The sequence below is a fragment of the Cynoglossus semilaevis genome, chromosome 5 (genome assembly GCF_000523025.1).
Source record: "Cynoglossus semilaevis isolate Cse_v1.0 chromosome 5, Cse_v1.0, whole genome shotgun sequence".
In the NCBI taxonomy this organism is placed as follows: Eukaryota; Metazoa; Chordata; class Actinopteri; order Pleuronectiformes; family Cynoglossidae; genus Cynoglossus; species Cynoglossus semilaevis.
In genome coordinates this window covers 17,790,328-17,809,513 of record NC_024311.1, presented here as the reverse complement: position 1 = coordinate 17,809,513, position 19,186 = coordinate 17,790,328, and the positions used below count along the sequence as shown (strand labels likewise).

At 43.2% G+C, this 19,186-nt stretch overlaps 1 protein-coding gene across 1 annotated transcript in view; it reads left to right on the top strand.

Moving 5' to 3' along the window:
* Positions 1 to 19,186, top strand: part of LOC103379362 (talin-2-like) — a 64,657-nt gene that overhangs the window by 14,933 nt on the left and 30,538 nt on the right. Inside the window, 15 exon segments of the mRNA XM_025055545.1 lie at positions 3,728 to 3,774; positions 11,593 to 11,763; positions 12,406 to 12,503; positions 13,372 to 13,501; positions 13,634 to 13,786; positions 14,112 to 14,254; positions 14,345 to 14,472; positions 14,622 to 14,685; positions 14,769 to 14,873; positions 16,653 to 16,808; positions 17,087 to 17,188; positions 17,522 to 17,598; positions 18,407 to 18,587; positions 18,675 to 18,788; positions 18,870 to 18,978. Of these exon segments, the coding sequence (XP_024911313.1) occupies positions 11,628 to 11,763; positions 12,406 to 12,503; positions 13,372 to 13,501; positions 13,634 to 13,786; positions 14,112 to 14,254; positions 14,345 to 14,472; positions 14,622 to 14,685; positions 14,769 to 14,873; positions 16,653 to 16,808; positions 17,087 to 17,188; positions 17,522 to 17,598; positions 18,407 to 18,587; positions 18,675 to 18,788; positions 18,870 to 18,978 (1,696 nt within the window). The 5' untranslated portion in view covers positions 3,728 to 3,774; positions 11,593 to 11,627.

The window sequence follows — 19,186 nt, the reverse complement described above, 5'->3', positions numbered from 1 at the left end:
CCCCCCCCCATTCCTTTGAGTGGAGCCAATGATAAATCATGCTAATATATAGAGAATTTTAATTCTCAAATATTCAAACTCTCCTTCTGCCCTCCTTTAGTCAACCATGTCCATGTCCACTCTGACTGGGTCTGGACGCGGCGGCCATCTTGACCTGTTGGACGTTGAGGTGTCGTAGTGAGCAGATTTATTAAAGTCTCATATTTGAAGCTGCAGTTTGGTGTTTCCCCGGCACCATATTGTCTGACTGCTCCCTCTCCGTCCTCCTCCACTTTGTGTGATTAATGAAACTGCGGGACAGACGAACAATGAAGTCTCTAGTGGCATATTGTGTTTTCAAAGACGGCCAGTAGTCGTGTGCCCCCCCTCACCCCCCCTCACCCCCCCGTGTGTTCCACCTCGTACAGAGAACCAACCGTTTTACGGCTCGATTTTCGGCTCGAAATCTGTCAAATCGACTCGGTTGTCGATTTGACAGATTTGATGTAAGTTAATAAAATTAATGTTGGTGATTAATTTCATCAACCCCCCCCCCTCCCCAGGGGTGTTGGAGCGAGTTTATTTCAACCTTCCTCCGAGCAGCTCCCCTTGGGCAACTGGGGGAAAGAATTAGAAGAATGCCTGCGTCTCCTAAGTCGCGTCAGATAAGGTTTGGTCTCTCAAAGAGGTTTTGTGTAATTTGGGTTCTGGTGTTTATTGTCCTCCAGGCTTAAACCCCGGGAAATCCTTGTTGTAACATTGTTTTAGATTTGTTTTATTTCTTTGTCTCCGCACGAACTCTTTCAAAGAGTCACTTCCCTGTTTGAATACTGAACATGCTGAGACTTTTTTCTTTTAAATGATCTTTAAACTCACCATAAGAAGGTAAACTTCTACACCTGAAGACGAGAGTCAGTCAGTCAGTTTGTGACAGAACGATTCCAGCTAAGTTGAAAGCAGAGGTTTGTAAGGCAGTAGTGAGACCTGCTATGACGTATGGTTGGTCCACGTGGCAGGAGAACGAGCTGGACGGATGGTGAGTGACCAGGTCGGAGCTGCAGTTAGAGAGCGCAGGTTTAGATGGTCAGACATCTGCTGAAGACACGTTGGATGATTTGGATGTTTGAGATGGAGCTGCTCCCCTGTGACCCTGATTAGGGTTTATAAAAGCCGTATAAAAATGTAATTAAAGTTTACAGACCTCACTGATGTCACATACCTCCCTGTGGTTTGTGTTTTGTAGCATTAGAGGTAAATGTTCTGTTACTAGTGGACTGGATTTAAAAGATAAGATATTACCATCTGAGTCCAATCAAACACGGCTCTAGATTTCTAAAGCAGTGATAATTATTAATCACAGTGTTGTAGTGGAAGTCCAGATTACAGCTTTGGTCATTAGACTTAAAAGAGAGCAGATGTTTGCAGCAAAAATCATTTTCAACTCTTCAGGGAGTTCCATCTGTGAACACTCGTTTGGTTTTCTGTAGGTTTGGAGGAAAATTAAAAAGATTATCAACAAATTCTGTTCTGTTGTTTTCTTCACCCTTTGTTGAGTAGTACGTTTTTTTTTAGCCTATAATGGGTTAAAATGTCCAGAGTCCGTTGTGTCACTACTACAGATCTTAAGATTTGTATGAAGATTGACCAAAGTTTCTTATAAGACTCAAATAGTGCGACATGTCTAAAGTAAAGAATTAAAAAGACCAAAAACCAAAACACCCTCTAACCCTGTCAGGTTCATCATCAGACACACACGGTTCTTGGTTGTTCTTCCGTGTTAAACAAAACCAGATTCATTTGTCTTTGGATGTAATGCTTGTCCAGATCTGGTCCCTCAGAATAATCATAATCACATTGGAAGGAAAATAGGATTTTAATCGGTCTCTGACATGAACTCCTCTGCTTTTTATAGCTTCATGTTGCTTTTGTTGAATCTAATTGGAAACAGAAACACAACCTGTGTGACTGCGTTTGGCTCCAAGTGTTTGTTCTGAAAAAGACATAATGGCTCATCATCAGCAGAGCTGAACATTTCTGACCTTTTCAGTGGAGTCTGAGTCATTGTGTGAATCTGTTGCCTCCCAGTAAGAAACCTAAAACCATCTGCCTCTACCTGCCAACGTCAGCGCCTCGGTGACGTTTGGTGACAGGTTGCCACCGCGCGGTGCCTGAGCTTAAACTAAGGTGAGAATTGGATGAGTCGGCAGAAAATTAGACGCTGGACGGAGATCGTTGTTGTCAACGTGGAGCAACAGACTCCGTTTGCCTTCATCACAGTGCAGGGGTTTGGATCGAAGCCTCTAACACCGCACTGTCTCTGCTGCAGGTGGTTCGATTCTCATTTTCCTGGGCCGTGTGAGGACACTTTACATGCAGCTCATTAGCATATCTGCCGTGTTATTGCTCACGGCAACCACGGTGGAGCGTGCAGGTTTGACCGCATTGTCAGGAAAAACCTGGAGGCAGAGGGAGGACCTGCAGCCCCAGCAGTGGTGGCGCTGTTCCCTCCGATCACTCATGTCCCTCATCGGTTTCAGCCACAGCATGTGTGCAGTCTGGACAGTTTATCCCTCACTACATGGTGTCAAATACCACGGCTGTCGTTCCATTGATCAGTCAGATGTGTCCGGAATATTTTGAAACGTGAACCGCAGCTAAATGTTGGCTCCATGTTTGTGTTGCACCTTTTATTTTCATAAAAAGTACCGGATAATTCTAGGCTTTTATGAGTTCTGTCAAATCTGCAGACGTGATTTTGTTTCTCAGACTGTTTATGTAACTGTAAAAAAAAAAAAAAACTCAAGTTCAGTGTTTACTTTTTGAACACATCACAGCTGCACAGTGGTTGATCGGCCCTCAAAAAACTCAAGTTCAGTTCAATGTTTACTTTTTGAACACAGCTGCACAGTGGTTGATCGGCCCTTGGTCTCAAAACCTTTGACATGAACGCTTCCTAAAGTTTTGACTTTTCTTTTTCTTTTTAAGACACAGCCATTTTTAAAGACTCTTTGACATTTCATGTTTCTCATAGAGGAATGTTTTCCCCCTTACATTTTTTTTTCTTTTCTTAAAAGACAAAAGAGAACTTCAGAATAGACACAACACCAGCTAACGTTCATAAGAAGGAATGGATTGATTTCTTACACCAACAGTGAGAAAGAATCCTGACATTCATTATTTAAAGTTTAAACTTTTATGGACTGGTGTCGGTCAGCTTTTATTTAGAGATTATTATTTTAAGAGTTAAAGTTAAAAACCATCTTCTTTGGACTTTGTGCCTCTTTTGTGACCTGGTAACAATCAGTTCAACCTATGTATGAATTATCAATTATCACATCATCATAGTGTGTTATTTTCACTGCTAAAATATTCAGTTGTCTCTTCAGGAAACCAGTATTTTCTCTTCAGTGAAGCCCGGTTTATAAAGAGGATTTCTGGTCTTTTTTTTTCTTTTTTTTTGTGCCACTGAATAACCAGGATGGAATTAACTCCACTCTGACACCGCTGCTGTATTTCTGCAGTACGTGTTATAGAAATTTGCATTTTATCCACTTAACCAGCGCTGATGTCCTCTCTCTCTGCTCAGCTACTTCATATTTCCTCCAATCACCTTCACTGTTACAGTAAGAACCATCTGAGCAGCCACGGCCAGAGGAAACCTCTTTGTAGGATATACATAAAGTATATAAACACACACACATGTGTAAATACGTCATGTCTCAAAACTCCACCATTTTGTCTTTTGCAGTGGTGAAGATCAGCAGACGTCCAGGCTGCGTTTCCCTCAGCAATAAGGTAAGAATCGAACCACGGTCGCAGGAAGAGAAATGTTGATGAAGAAGCTTCAGTTGACAAACGGCCGCGACTGTTTCTATCTGTAGTGTTAACTGTGTGTGTGTGTGTGTGTTTCTCTAATGAACTCACTTGTTCTGCTGTGGGCCTGAGTGAACAGACATTTTCCAGCTCAGTCCATTGAACCTGAAGCTAACACGGAGTATTTAGGCCTCGTCTGTGGTTCAATGAGAAGAAAGAACAAAAACAAACAGTTAATCAGTTTACGCTCAACAACAAACAAATGTTCGTCTCTCACTCGGCCGCTGTTTCCAGCTTCATCTCCTGCAGCGACGTGTTGATTAATCTAATGGACTTAAACCACGTCGACAATATTATCTGGTTTAAAATGTATTCAACTCCAATTTGAAATCATGGAAAACAACACATTTATACCTACGTATATACACTGCCTGGCCAAAAAAAAAAGTCGCCACCTGGATTTAACGAAGCAAATAGGTAGGAGCCTCCTATTGGATAATTACTGCCTGGGTGATTATCTTTCAGCTGGCAACAAGTTATTTAACCCCAACTGGTGCAATGAGTGTTTTCTCATTTCCTACAACAACCATGTGGACAGACACATCCCGTGGTCGTGGAAAAGATGTTAGTCTGTTTGAGAAGGGTCAAATCATTGGCATGCATCAAGCAGAGGAAACATCGAAGGAGATGCAGAAACTACTAACATTACACCCATGTTATTAAATTTTGATCCAGAGAAATAAACGTTGTTTGAGCTGAGATTCATCTCTCGTCCACACAGTGGGAGTGGGTTTCTTTGGATCTGAGCCCTGTCACTCCCACTCGGTACACTCTGGATTTTGTTACAGTGTTACAGTGAGTTGTTCCGCAGCACACTCACTGCTACACCGTGACAGCTCTCCAGGTGAACCGTGATCATTTACCCCATCATTTGGTCTGAAAAATGTCATTTAATTTAGTTGTCTTTTCATCTATGATGGTTAAGGACAGAACAGATAAACACACGCACCATTAGGTGGCAGCAGAGCTGTTAAAGTGCTTCACTCTCTTTCTTGAATTCCTGCATGTATCATGGTGTTGTGTTCAACTAAACAGGACGTGAGTGAGTGATAGTTGTGTTTGATTACGTATATTTTTGTGACATCGTGTTTGTCAGTCGCGGTCAGACTTTTCTCATGTGAAATATCATGTTGTTGCTCAAAGAAGTTTGGAAATCTTACGCTAACATACCAGTGGCCAAAACCCACAAGTCATTGTCCATGTCCAGTCTGTGGATGGACGACTGTTGTCAAGACTGGATCAGTGAAAATGACTAAAGCGTTGAATGAAGATGAGCTTCTTTTTCTGTATAATTTATTTATAAATTGCGATGTAGGAGGCTCTCTTGGCAAAATGATCAAATATATCTCTTCAGTTCTACAGTCCCGGTGTCTTCATTTACATAACTGACATTTACATGTCATTTTAAATGCCTTTGAGTGAAGCCTGTGCCGTCACTTGAAACCAACCAAATGATGCTGCACAAAAGGAATGTAGAGTAGAGTTCACAGGATCTGCAGCCGTGTGGTTAACGCTGACTTCATCAGAGCCACCGTGACGGCAGCGTCGCATCTGTCTCAGATGAGCAGATGTTGAGGAATGACTTAGTCAACAGTCAGTGATGATGAGTCAGCAGCGTCGTACGTTCACTTCCAGAAGACGCGCTGACAGACGGCTCTCTCACTCCACTGCCTGTTCCTGGAACTTTTCAGATCCAGTCCAGGATGTGATTTCACTGTTAGGCATTTCTGAAACAAGTCCCTCATGTCACCATGTCACACTTGGACATGCTGCTTAAAATGATCCAAAAATAGTTTGATGCTTTTCCTGGAAGAATTCCATAGAAGTCTTGGTGAAAAAAACTCTTGTTGTTTGTTTGTTTGTTTCTTAGCGTCATTTATTATCTTCTTGTACTCGTTTTATACTTTAACTTTCTTTTCAATCGACCTTTTACCCTGACCCTCCATTCTTTCCGTCTGTAGGTATTTTACTGGACGGCGGTGATTTGCCGTGGACGGTACAGTCAGTGAATCACCTGTCTCTGACAGGAAGTGAGGCTGTGCCGTCTGCAGCGATCAGACCGCGGTGTCCGGTACTGTACGGTGTCACAGCCCGTTTACTGTTTAAATCAATGTCACCCACTGGATCCCGCCCCTCACTTTTACCCTCAGATTACACCTCTGTGTGTTTACTCTGAACTGGTCATTTCTTGCTTTTTTTTTTATACTTGAATTTGAACCCGTGGCTCATGTTAAAAGGTCACGATCACGACCTTTCCTGTAGCATGTGATGCTCCACATGGATACATTTCCTTAAAAAAAAAGGCGTCGTTGTTTCAGAATGCAGTGGACGTGTAAATGGATTAGACCAAACCCTGGTCTCATGGTCAGACTTCTGACCACAATCTCTCACCAATCGTTGTTTGAAGCCAAAGGAAGATCATGTGAATCTTCAGCACGTTGGTTGGTTTCATTGATTTCCTTGACTTTAATGTGTTGTTTGTACTTGAAGTCTTTATGGGACAAAGTTGATTCCTTTCACCAGTGTTGACGACACATTAGAACAGGAACAGGTTTCAGGTGGTGTTTGTTGACTCCTTCAGTGCAGCTGAGGACAGACTGATCAGGTTTGTCTCTTTGTCCTTTGTTTGTTCTGTGAACGTCTTCAGAATAAATGGACTAAAGTTCAGCAGCCTGGAAAATCAGTTAGATCACAGACTGACAGGATTCTTTGTCAAACAGTGAAGTGCTGGTCTTAAAACAAAGTATTTATTATCTGTTACTATGACAACACAGTTCTGTCAGAGTCGGAGGAAAAGGTTACTGTTGTGATTGGAGGAGATGACGGTTTGTAATCTGAGTTACAGATTCTAGTCTCAGAACTACGACTCAGCCAGTAATAATAATGTGGCTCCTCTGGGGCTCTGACCCAAGACCTTTGGTACGTAAAGCAGGTGTTATAACCGCTGCACCATCGAACCACCACCATGGAACTATTAGTAAATAATTGGATTCAATGTTTCAACCAGTCGATGTGATCTCTACTAGTTAGACTAAATAAATAAACTCAGATTGAAGTCTTTATTAAAATCTTTTTTTCTCTTTTAAACCGTTGAAATAGAATTGAGTTGAAAACCTAACCAGGCTGAAAGAAGAACTCCCGACAGTCCTTTATAGAAATACTTTTTTTTTTTTGAGCTTCATCTTCAGCAGCATCTTCACCGACGGCCTGGAATGTTCCAGAGGCCTTTTTCATTTTCACTCGCGCTGTGTTTTCCTGTGTCTCTGGAGTGAATACCTTCTAACCTCCGCCCTGCGTGATGCCACCCTGTCTAGCCTGCTGGATGGTGACCTCACCCTGAACCTCCGCCGCTCGCTCATGTGTGACTGAGTGTGTGTGTGTCTGAGTGTGTGTGTGTGAGATCAGTTCCATTTGTGTCTGATAAACTGACACTTGGTTTCTGGAGGTTTGTCACCGGGTTTGTTTGGTAAGTTGACAAAAAAAAAGGGTTTATATGTAATAACTGTGTTGCATTTTGGTGTGAAGACCCTGTGACTGTGGCGAGTACAAAAACGCTCACCCTTAGTCAGACGTAATGAAATCGACAAGTCCTGACAGAGTGGCTGCGATTTCCAGAATAATTCATATTGTTTAACGGCAGTATTTATAAGACGGATGGATTTATAAGATGGATTTTCCCAGAGGAAATTAGTCTTTGAACAATGTTCATTGATTTGTCCAAGGAATATTTAGGAGGTCGTTTCCGCCGTCGGATAGATTTTTTTTTTGTGTCCGACCTTCATGATTTCAAACTTGTCATCGTGTCGTGTGGGTGGAAAAGAATTTCTGTTGAGTTCAAATTCATTGTCTGTGTTTTTTTTTTTTTGCTAATTGGAGTTTTTTGTGATGCTCTGTGATCAGGTCGTGTTATTGCTACGATTTACCTTCATTTCATACTTGAATTTATGTTTATCTCTAAGACGATACGCTTGAATTTCCTTTACATTCATGTATTTAGCAGACGCTCTTACAGAGGAGGATTAACAGTCAAGCAGGCGGTTCCTCTGGGATTCGAACCCAGGACTCTCTGCTTCCGAGGCAGGCGTGTACAGGCACCAGGCACCAGGCGTCTGAGACGCTGCTCACAGCCACAGCGAGCGGAGCAGATGGACTAATTATCCTCCTTCGTTCGTCTGCTCGTTAGTCTCGTGGTGTTGAAACTGAACCCATTTGTTCTGTCCAGATATTGAATATATATCGTAGTCCCGTCCCAGCATCCACCGGGGTTTGGCCTATTTGACTGAAGGCATGTTACTGTCACAGGGTCCGATCTTTCCCAGCAGCCACTGCTCTGCCTCATTGATCTGTTGGACAATAGCTGCGTGTTTCAGGGTCGACGCTCCTTTCCCTTTTATCTCCTCAGCTTTTGTCTGACTTTTAGGGCAGGCAGTTTTCTCCACATGAAATTGACTCCTTCACACACACACACACACACGTTGCTAAAACATTGGCTTCTTTTCTTCTTCTTGTTCTATGGAGTCTGTTTTGTTTTTTTTGCATGTCTAGCCTGTGGTTATTCTGACTTTTCTGCGTTCAGACGTCGTCGTCGTCGTCGTCGTCGTCGTCGTCGTCTTCTGTGATTCTGTTCTCTTCCAAGACGCCACACTGAGCACCGCGTCACTTTTGCTCCTGGCGACTCTGTTGTTGTGAAAGAACCGTCGTATCGGCTTTCGCTGTGACCTCATCACTGCAGTGTCTCAGAACACATCGTACATGCATTAGCTCTTCTTTTACTGTCAGGATGATGAAGAGTCTCAGAACAGACCTTCAGGCTGCAGCGTCAACGCCGGTTAGGTTGTTGTTTTTTATTTGTAATCTCTGCTTTCTTTTATCTTATTTATCTCTCATTGATACAGAAATATTCAGTAGAAATAATTTGATTTATTTTATTCAATCAAATGAAAAATAAAAAAAACATGTATTGTTTCCTCCCACAGACAGATCCGTGTGACTTCTAAAAGTCGGTGGATTCTCCTTCTCTGAACCAGGAACTTTTTCAGAGCTAAAAAATGTCTGTCATTCGTCCACTTTGTGTTCTGATCCTTGTGGTGAGATTACATACAGGGCTGGTACTGTTGATGGAACTGGAACAAGTTCCTGTGGTTACAGTACGTCATGTCTCATCGTGGCAGGTCTGTGATTCTACACTTCTATATTAAAAATTCAAGAATAGAATTATTATTATTATTATTATTATTATTATAAGTAGTAGCAGCAGTAGTAGTAGTAGTAGTAGCAGCAGCAGCAGTAGTAGTAGTATTTGTAGTATTAGCAGTAGTAGTAGTAGTATTTGTAGTATTATTACCCATCAGTTCTATAATAATATTCCCCACGTTGACGTGACGGCGGCTTCAGCTGCAGACGTGGAGCTGGTAAATCAACTTCCTGCCGGTGCAGCAGGTGGAGGAGCTGTTTGGTCTCATGAAGCAGAGAATCCAGGAGATTCAAACATTCAGACAAACACGGGAGCTGCAGCTGAAGTGTTTACCAGCCGGGGCGGACGAGCAGGAGAGGGGTCAGCAGGGGGTCGTAGACCAGATTACTGCTGCCGTGGTCACTGCTGGGAATCACTTCAGTTTTTCCTCATTCACGTCTGACTAAATATCTGGTCGTTGATTCAGATTTATTTTATTTTTTTCTGAGCAGTTTCTGATCTTCTGTCAAATCTTGACCATGAGTTAATTGGACTCAGTCTTCACCTCGTCTTCCTTCCTGTTTGCCTCTTCCTGTTGACTCATCTGTGAGTCTGAGGATTTGCTGTAGCAGAGATTGAAATGTAAAATATATCTATTATAGTTTGTGGAGGTGAGTCAGCATCGCTCAGGTTCTGGTCTGAGATTAAATATAGACGAAGAGAAAAGAGGACAGTAGGAGGAAATAAATAAAACTGCAGCCAGAACTTCAAACCAATGATGATGTTGTGGAATGTGAATTTAAAAAAAAAAAGATGAAAAATCCCCAGCACTGCCATTTGTGTTTTCTATTTTATGGAATATCTTCTGTGGTACGAGTGACTTCTTCCTGTCTACTTCCTTCCTTCCTTCCTTCCTTCCTTCCTTCCCTCCTTCCTTCCTTCCCTCCTTCCTTCCTTCCCTCCTTCCTTCCTTCCTTCCTACTTCCAGCTTCCTAAATGACAACAGGACCTGACGGTGAACGTCTTCGCTCCAACCTCAGTCATCAGGAGGTTTGCTGAGATTCTTGACCTCGAGAGAAAGTATGGGGCAATAAGAGAGAAGTTAGCAGCTATAACCCCCCCTCCACCCCCCCCTTGTGTCTGGACAGATAAATTCTGCAGCTCCGTTAGTGTTGAATCCATGGTTGTATAATCATTTCCGCGGTGTCGTATTAGCACCGACGGCTTCAGCAGCGTGAGGAGCCGAACAAACACCTTCACTCCTGTGTGTGAACACATCTCACATAGGAACCAGATTCTGAATGTCAGAGTCAGGGTCAGAAGGCAGCGAAGAAGAAGAGGGGCTGCCTCTGTCCCTCAGCCACGACCTGCAGTGACCTCTGACCTTTCACCTCTGTCCAGCACAGAGAAGATCAGTGTTTCCATTGAACGCAGACAGGAGTTCCTGTGCTGGGAACTCTCACTTTTTTTTTTTTTTTTTTCCTATCTTTAGTTTCTTTGCGATACAACAGCTCTGTTCACAAACTCAGATATGCCTTTAACTGCACCCCCCAGCCCTGCAGGTGGTGCTGTTTTCATAGTGTTTTCCAACAGAAACTGTACAGCCCTGTGACATCATATTTTAATGACACATTTTTTAAACTTCTAGTCTAACACTTTGAATCAGAGTGGGAAAAAATGACACATTTCAACAGCAGAAAATCCAAAATTTTAAATTCTCTCCTGTGCTCAGCAGCTGGCCCTGAGTTACAGCTGAAAATCTCTTTACTGCCTTTTCCCCCGTCCTGAGAACACGTGTCAGCCTCGGTCTTAGTGTAAGGACTGGGTCAGAGCTGAACATGTCCTCAAAGAACCGTAAACCTTCACTCAGCTCTGAGCTCTGTGTCCGTTCAACACGTTTTCACAACCTCACGCTGCTTTTCATTTGTTTCGTTTTATCATAAATAAGAACTATATGTTTGTAACACGTTGATGAAAAACGGACATGTTTTCTCTGTTTGTCATTCAGAGCGATTGTTGTCTCTGACATTAGCTCCAGCTGGATGTTGGTTCAAGCTCGTACGGTCGTGTTTATTCGGACTCTTTCCTTCGTCTCCAGCAGGGGGCAGATGGGCGGGTTTTATATAAAGGGATGACTTGCTCGATGCTGCAGTCTTTTTTTTGTGTTTTTTTTGTGATGCGTGACAACAGCCTGACTGTGCACACTCAACTGATCTGAGTTCAGTGTTAATGATGTTTAGAATCACTAACCTCTGTCTCACAGTAGAGTTACTGCAGTTAAAGCCAACATTCTCAGACTTTTTTTCCTCAGAATTCCATCATCTGGTCCGTTGTGTCTCTGGTATTGTACCAGGACTGTGACCGCTCTGTTTTGCACTGGTACTTTACATTTTCTTTTTTTTCTTTTTTAAACTATCCACCAACAAGCCAAGTCATTCAGCCTCACTGGATCTTCACATCACTGTAGCCAATCTTTCTTCAGAGAGGGAACAGAGAATCACGTGATTAAATGTGTTGTTTTTGTAAAGATGACCCAACCTGACCTCTGACCTCTGACCTTTTTGCAGGTTTACCCACAGACCCTTCCACACCGCCTGCCAAGATGGTGGCGTTGTCTTTAAAAATCTGCATTCGCCAATGCAACGTTGTGAAAACGATGCAGTTCGAGCCCTCGACGGCCGTTTACGACGCCTGTCGGATCATCAGAGAGAGAGTCCCCGAGGCTCAGACTGGACAGGGTGAGAGGTCCACTGCTCATCTACATTAGGATTAGGAAAAATATGACTTTTTTATTAGTTTGGCTTGTCCTGCGACTTGTATTCAGAAGCCAAAAATGTATCCTTTATTGCCTCTGGCCACAAGAGGGTGCAATTTACACTCGTGACAATTGAAGTCCGATACTGCAGTAGTCAAGTTACACGACTAAAAAAATATAGAATTATTTAATGAAGAGAAACTGAAACATGTGACCAAAAAGAAAAAGCACTAAAATGCTACAGAATATAAACTTTTATAGCAGATTATAATAAAATATATATAAAGTTTGGAGCCAAATATAAATGTTATTTTGATGCAGAAAACAAACTCTGGAAAAATGTTATATTGATGCAGAAAACAAACTCTGGAACTATGTCATTTTGATGCAGAAAACAAACTCTGGAACTGATGAGTTTTTTTTTGCGTTATTACATCAGTTCTATGATTTTTTGTTGCTGACTTTGATGAAAACATGTCATCAGGACTGGATGTTCTTACCCCCCCCCACACACACACACACACACACACACACACAGACACACACACACAGCCCCGACACTCTGTACATCAGTGGAATCTAGATCTGTATAAATAAATGCTGATGATTCTCCTCGCTGCTCCAGCCTCAGACTACGGTCTATTCCTGTCCGATGAAGACCCGCGAAAAGGCATCTGGCTGGAGTCTGGACGGACACTGGACTACTACATGCTCCGTAACGGGGTAAATATAACGGCACTGACAGCACACGCTTCTGAAAACTCTGTGAATGAAGTGACGCTCCCGGGGAGACGAGGGTTTCTCTCGGAAGAACGAGGTCAAAGGTCGAAATGAGCATTTGACAAAGTCACTGTAGCTGAAACCCTGAGGAGAGACGTGCTGACCTGGAACCTTCTGGAACACACACACACACAGTCACCCGCTGTGGGAGACTGTGTGTGTGTGTCAAAAAAATATGTATGAAAAATACTGACCCAGATAAACGTATGACCAGAACCGCCTTGAGCTGACCGACCGCACGGTCTGTGATCATACGATGTTACGACAACATGGACTTCAGCGTCTGAGCCCAGATGGTTCTGGAACCACACTGTCGTGTTTTCTATCTGAAGGTTTACTTCACTGGGATCTTTTCAGTGACGGAGGAAATGAAAGTAAAACAAAACATTTATGTTTTAAAGTTTATAATTCCTCCAAAGTCGAGGAAACATCTGTGGGACGAAGGTGACGTTTAATATCAGTCAGATGTAAATCAACACACGCACGATAGTTTAAAGAAGAAGAAAAAAAAAAAAACAAGTGTAAAATTGGATTTGGTGAAAATGTGGACATGAAAGGAAACTTCAACTAAAACTGTTTGAAGCAGAGTTTCTCTCAGCTGTGGTGTGTGAACGGCTGAAGCTTTGATTCCTGATGTTCATATGAAGCTCCGTCTCCGTCTCCGTCTCTTTCTCCGTCTCTGTCTCCGTCCCTGTCTCTGTCTCTGGGAATACAAGAAAAGCTGGTTGTGCAGCACACACCTTAAAGTCGCCTCTTTAATATTTCTGAAGCCGTTGTTTCCTGTTTTTGTCAACGTTTCTTGTCCTTCCAGGACGTCCTGGAATACAAGAAGAAACAGAGACCACAGAAAATCAAAATGTTGGATGGAGCCGTGAAAACCATCATGGTGGATGATTCCAAAACAGTGGGAGAGCTGCTGGTGACCATCTGCAGTAGAATAGGTACGGTGGTTCACTCCGACTTCATGTTCAGAGCTGAGAGCTGACCGACACCAAGCCGTCCGTCCGTCCGTCCTCTGCTGTCACTATTACACTGTTAACTCTTTTTAACCCTTTTTTCCAACTTGTTTCCAGGCATCACCAACTACGAGGAGTACTCTCTGATCCAGGAGACTGTGGAGGAGAAGAGGGACGATGGAATGGGAACGCTGAAGAAGGACAGGACACTGCTGCGGGACGAGAGGAAGATGGAGAAACTGAAGGCCAAACTACACACGGACGATGACTGTGAGTCAACAGATAACGAAGCAGCAGCAGTAACAGCAGCAGCAGCAGCAGTTACAGCAGCAGCAGCAACAGCAGCAGCAGCAGCAGTAACAGCAGCAGCAGCAACAGCAGCAGCAGCAGCAGTAACAGCAGCAGCAGTAGCAGCAGCAGCAGTAACAGCAGCAGCAGCAGCAGCAGCAGCAACAGCAGCAGCAGCAACAGCAGCAGCAGTAGCAGCAGCAGCAGTAACAGCAGCAGCAGTAACAGCAGCAGTAACAGCAGCAGTAACAGTTACAGCGCGGGGCGGTTGAAGTTCGATGATGTTAAACTACGGTTGTGTTGGCAGTGAACTGGCTCGACCACAGCCGGACGTTCAGGGAACAGGGAGTGGATGAGAACGAGACACTTTTGCTCAGACGTAAGTTCTTCTACTCGGACCAGAACGTCGACTCTCGGGACCCGGTCCAACTCAACCTGCTTTACGTCCAGGTCTGTCGTTACGACCAGCCTCCACACGGTTCAGACCATATTTATTTGATTATTTTTTCGCTCAACAGTTTTTTTCTTTTTGCTCTTCAGGCTCGAGACGACATCCTGAACGGTTCACATCCGGTGTCCTTCGACAAGGCCTGTGAGTTTGGAGGCATTCAGGCCCAGATCCAGTTTGGACCACACATAGAGCACAAACACAAACCTGGATTCTTGGAGTAAGTTTCTGTCTGTCTGTCAGCTGCATTTTCTTCATGTCTTCAAATCTGTGTATAAAAAAAAAAAAAACATTTTATATCTCTGAATCTCTTTGTTTTATTTTTTTTTCTTTCAGCCTGAAGGAGTTTTATTTATTTTTTTCTTTCAGCCTGAAGGAGTTTCTTCCCAAAGAATACATAAAACAAAGAGGAGCAGAGAAGAAAGTATTTCAGGTGCGTTCATTTTCTTTTTTATGTTTATAATTCATAATCCCAGATAATCTGACAGATTAAGTTATGTGTAACGTCATCCACAGGAGCACAAAAACTGTGGTGAAATGACAGAGATTGAAGCCAAAGTGAAGTACGTGAAGTTGGCTCGGTCCCTGCGGACGTACGGCGTCTCTTTCTTCCTGGTGAAGGTGAGTTAAAAAAAAAAAGACAAAAACCTCGAGTTTATCTTTGTTGAGACGTTTCATTCAAAGAAAAGATAATTCTACCTCAAAGTAGAAAAAAGGAAACAGTCCGATCCCTTTGCTCCTTAAATTCTTTTCATCATTCAGAAGAAAAAAGAAAAAATGCAGCCGTCAGTTGAACTGTAGTCGCTGTCTTTAATCTGCAAGGCGTGAAATCTGTTCTGTGAACTCGGTGTTCACTGGAGGAAAAGGTTAAAGGCACAGAGCAGCAGGTGGACGAAATGTGAAAAAATGAAATATTAACCTCAACCACTTCTCTGAAGATACGTGTGATAAAAAGGAAACGGTCCAACACGTCTGTCGACGTCGTCTCTGACTCTAACTTTGCTGATACGTTTCATTTTTAACAGTTTCTGTACAAAGATCTATTATTACGTTTTATAAAACGGGAGGATGTGATGATGTCGTCGTGAAAAAAACCAACGTCCGTATCATAGATGTCACTTCCTCCCGTTGGTCTGTCTGTGGAGATTATTTAATCTGGGTCACTGAGGGTTTTTCTGCTGCTGTTGTCTGTGGAGATTATTTAATCTGGGTCTAACCTGAGGTTGGACTCCTGATGGGAAACAATAGGCTGACCTTTAGTGTTAGTACCTGCAGATGGCGATGACAGGTAACCCCCTCCCCCCCTCTCCCACCCCACAGTAGCTGTGGACACGTCCTGTATGAAGTCATGGGAAGCGTTCCTGTCTGCGCTGATAAATTGCTCTCCAGTTGTAACTTGTTCTGAGTTTAGTGCCGTGTTCCGCTCGGAAATGAGATCAACTCAGGTCGTAGTTTGAGGACAGGAGTCTTTCACGGCGTAATTGACTGTCGGCCGTCGTAGGATTAAAGCAGCTACAGCTTCACAGTTTGTAGAAAGTTCTCATTAAACTGGGGCTAATCCGGCCTAATTAAGGTCTTCACTTGCCGTTAAGTTCCGACTCCGTTCTCTCTTCATTCCTGTCAGACTAAAACACACACAGGGTTTTAGTCTGTGGTCTTTATTTACACCTCTTCATCACTACCTCAAAATATACCCCCCGAAAAGAAAAAAATCCCAGCCTCGGCCCTGGAGGCCTACCTCAAGATATTCCCCCCGGAAAAAAAAATCCCAGCCTCGGCCCTGGAGGCCACCTTGGTTTTTCAGAGCTCGTCTTCTCGGTCCATCACATTCTGTCCGTCGGTTCAGGTTCAGGTGAAAACGCCGTGAGGTTTTCATGAGGTTTGTTGACAGAGAGACGAGCTCTCGATACAGACCTCACCTTTAATGATGTGCCGTGGAGAAAAGTGTGTTTTTCCACTCTGTTAATTAGTGAATCTCTGAACAGATCAATGTTTAGAGTTTGACGAAGAGAAGTCATTAAATTAGAAGAAAAATAACCTCATAACTTTAAAATGAAACGCTCAGATTGAACCAGGTCCAAAGGTTCAGTCAATACTGTCGCTGCTCAGACATTTATTCTTCGTCTTCCAACATTTAATCCTTTTTTGGGGGAGGTTGAAACTAATCCTGTAAAACTAACCAATTAGTCACGTTGTGGCTCGGCAAATAATATAATTAATAATTAAAAGTCGTTAGACGTAGGGCCTGCTTTTGTTTATAGTCATTTTATTTCTAATTTTTCTAGGATCATGATCAATTTATATTATATATCTGAACTGAAGGACAAAAGTGAAGTTTAATTTTTGAATTGATATAAATGATTTTCCCCTGAAGTCTTGGAGAAACTTCTTTGTTTGTAGGAAAAGATGAAGAGTAAAAACAAGCTGGTGCCACGACTGCTGGGCATCACCAAAGAGTCGGTGATGAGAGTGGACGAGAAGACCAAAGATGTGGTGCAGGAGTGGCCGCTCACCACCGTGAAGAGGTGGGCGGCGTCGCCCAAGAGCTTCACTCTGGTAGGTCGGGATTTCATATGAAGTTTGTCAATCGTCCAGAACGATGTCAGGCTCACATCTTAGTTAATTAGTGACTGTTAATTAGGACATCTTATACTGTGTATGTGCTGTTAAAAAATGTAAATAATGAAAAAAATCAGAAATAGAGATCGGCTGCAGAATAAGACTCTCAGGGTTTAACCATCAGAGGGTTGATGGTACAGGCTTAGGTTAAACCATAAGAGTCTTTTGTGTGTGTTGTTATGATCTTACCCGTGTACTTGTACGTGTGTTTGTAGGATTTTGGTGAATACCAGGAGAGTTATTACTCGGTGCAGACCACTGAAGGGGAGCAGATCTCTCAGCTGATCGCTGGTTACATCGACATCATCTTGAAAAAGGTGAGAACTGAGTTTGTGTCGTCGACCTTGAATGAACACAACAAATACAGTTCATATATATATATATTTATCTATAAACTCTTCGTTCGTTCTGCTCTATAAACTCTTTGTTCGTTCTGCTTCAGTGCAGCAACAGCTGGTTTTTAGTATCCAGTCACTAATGATTATTTTCACAGTTAATCAACATCAACAGGTCATTCAGTCTGAGTGGATTTCTTCTGCATGGTATTAGGACTGACTTCAGTTTTTTGCTGCGTGAATAGATTTGAATAAATAAATACTTATCCCTGCACTTTGACATGAACATCTGTGACACACGTTTCCTTCCTGCAGAAGCAGAGTAAAGATCGTTTTGGGATGGAAGGTGACGAGGAGTCCACCATGCTGGAGGAATCGGTGTCTCCTAAAAAGTATGTCAGTGTCAACGAGCAACCGAGCAACGATCCAGTACAGTCTGAATGTAATGATTAAAGTGGCAGCAGCAGTAACAGCATCAGGGCCACACAGTTATTGTAAACCCAGTATCAGTCCAGTCCAGTCCAGTCCAGTCCCGTCCAGTTCCGTTCAGTTCAGTCCATTCCAGCCCAGTCCAGTACAGATCACTTCTGTCAATCGTCCAGTTCAGTCCAGTCCAGTCCAGTTCAGTCCAGTCTTCAGTCCAGTCCAGTCCAGTCTTCAGTCCAGTCCAGTCCAGTCCAGTCCAGTCCAGTCCTCTTCTCTTCATTTCCTCCTCTCTCTGACCTGGAGCCCAAACTCACACTTTCATCGTCTCTCGCTTCATTTCATTTCACTTCGTGGCTGAACTTTATCCTCAGAGATAATCGTCCTGTGAGGAAAATGTTGCCGCTCTGAGCCGACCAGGACTTCAGAACATTTCCTGTCTGTGAACTTTTTATCTACACTGTGTAACTCTGATCGTTTCAGCCTCGATTTATATTGGTTTTCAGCCCAAAGATTATTGGCAGATTTTCCTCCTCTTTACTTTAATCGTGACACACAGGTTTTATTTCTGCACGTCTTCAGGCATTTTCAACATAAAGAAACAGTGTTTTTTACTTATTTATTCTTAAATAAATTAAATACATTTTGTTAGAAAAAAAAAGTTTGTTAAACTGATGTTTTTGTGTGGACGACTCACTGTTTACACCTGGTTAGGAACATCCATCCCTAGATATTTGGTGATCCAGTTTGACCTTTGTGTCTGTCGGTGACCCGCAGGTCAACGATCCTTCAGCAGCAGTTTAACCGCGTGGGTCGGGCGGAGCACGGCTCTGTGGCGCTGCCGGGGGTGATCCGCTCCGGCTCCATCGGCACAGAGTCACTCAGCATGGGCAGCATGCCAGCACCACAGCAGCAGATCACCATGGGTCAGATGCACCGAGGACACATGCCCCCGCTGGTAGGGTCGGCACTGCACTTCATCGTCACATTTTCCTCTTAAATATAAAGAAAAAAACCTGATTTATTTTGTGTTGTTTTCCTGCAGAGCTCGGCCCAACAGGCTCTGATGGGAACCATCAACACCAGCATGCAGGCAGTGCAGAAAGCCCAGATTGACCTCGGGGAGGTTGACAGCCTGCCCCCTCTGGGCCAGGACATGGTACTGTTGACACCTGTTATAACTGTTGATCATGAAGTTAACCATGAAGGAGGATGAACTCGTGTTCCTGCTTCTACACAGGCGTCCAAGGTCTGGATCCAGAACAAGATGGATGAATCCAAACATGAGATCCACTCACAGGTGGACGCAATCACTGCAGGAACGGCGTCCGTGGTCAACCTCACAGCTGGTCAGTCAAATCACTGACAAATGAAAAATACACACAAAACAAATCAAAGAGGTCTTTCACCTCAGACTGTGTTGATGGATCTACAAACATGAAACTTAAATCAAAAATCAACCTCTCGGTGAAGGCAGTAAAACAGAAGGACAAATTCATTTTTGTTTCCTTCTTCAGTCAGACTTCAGTCACAGCGGCTGTTTTTATTTTTCCCTCC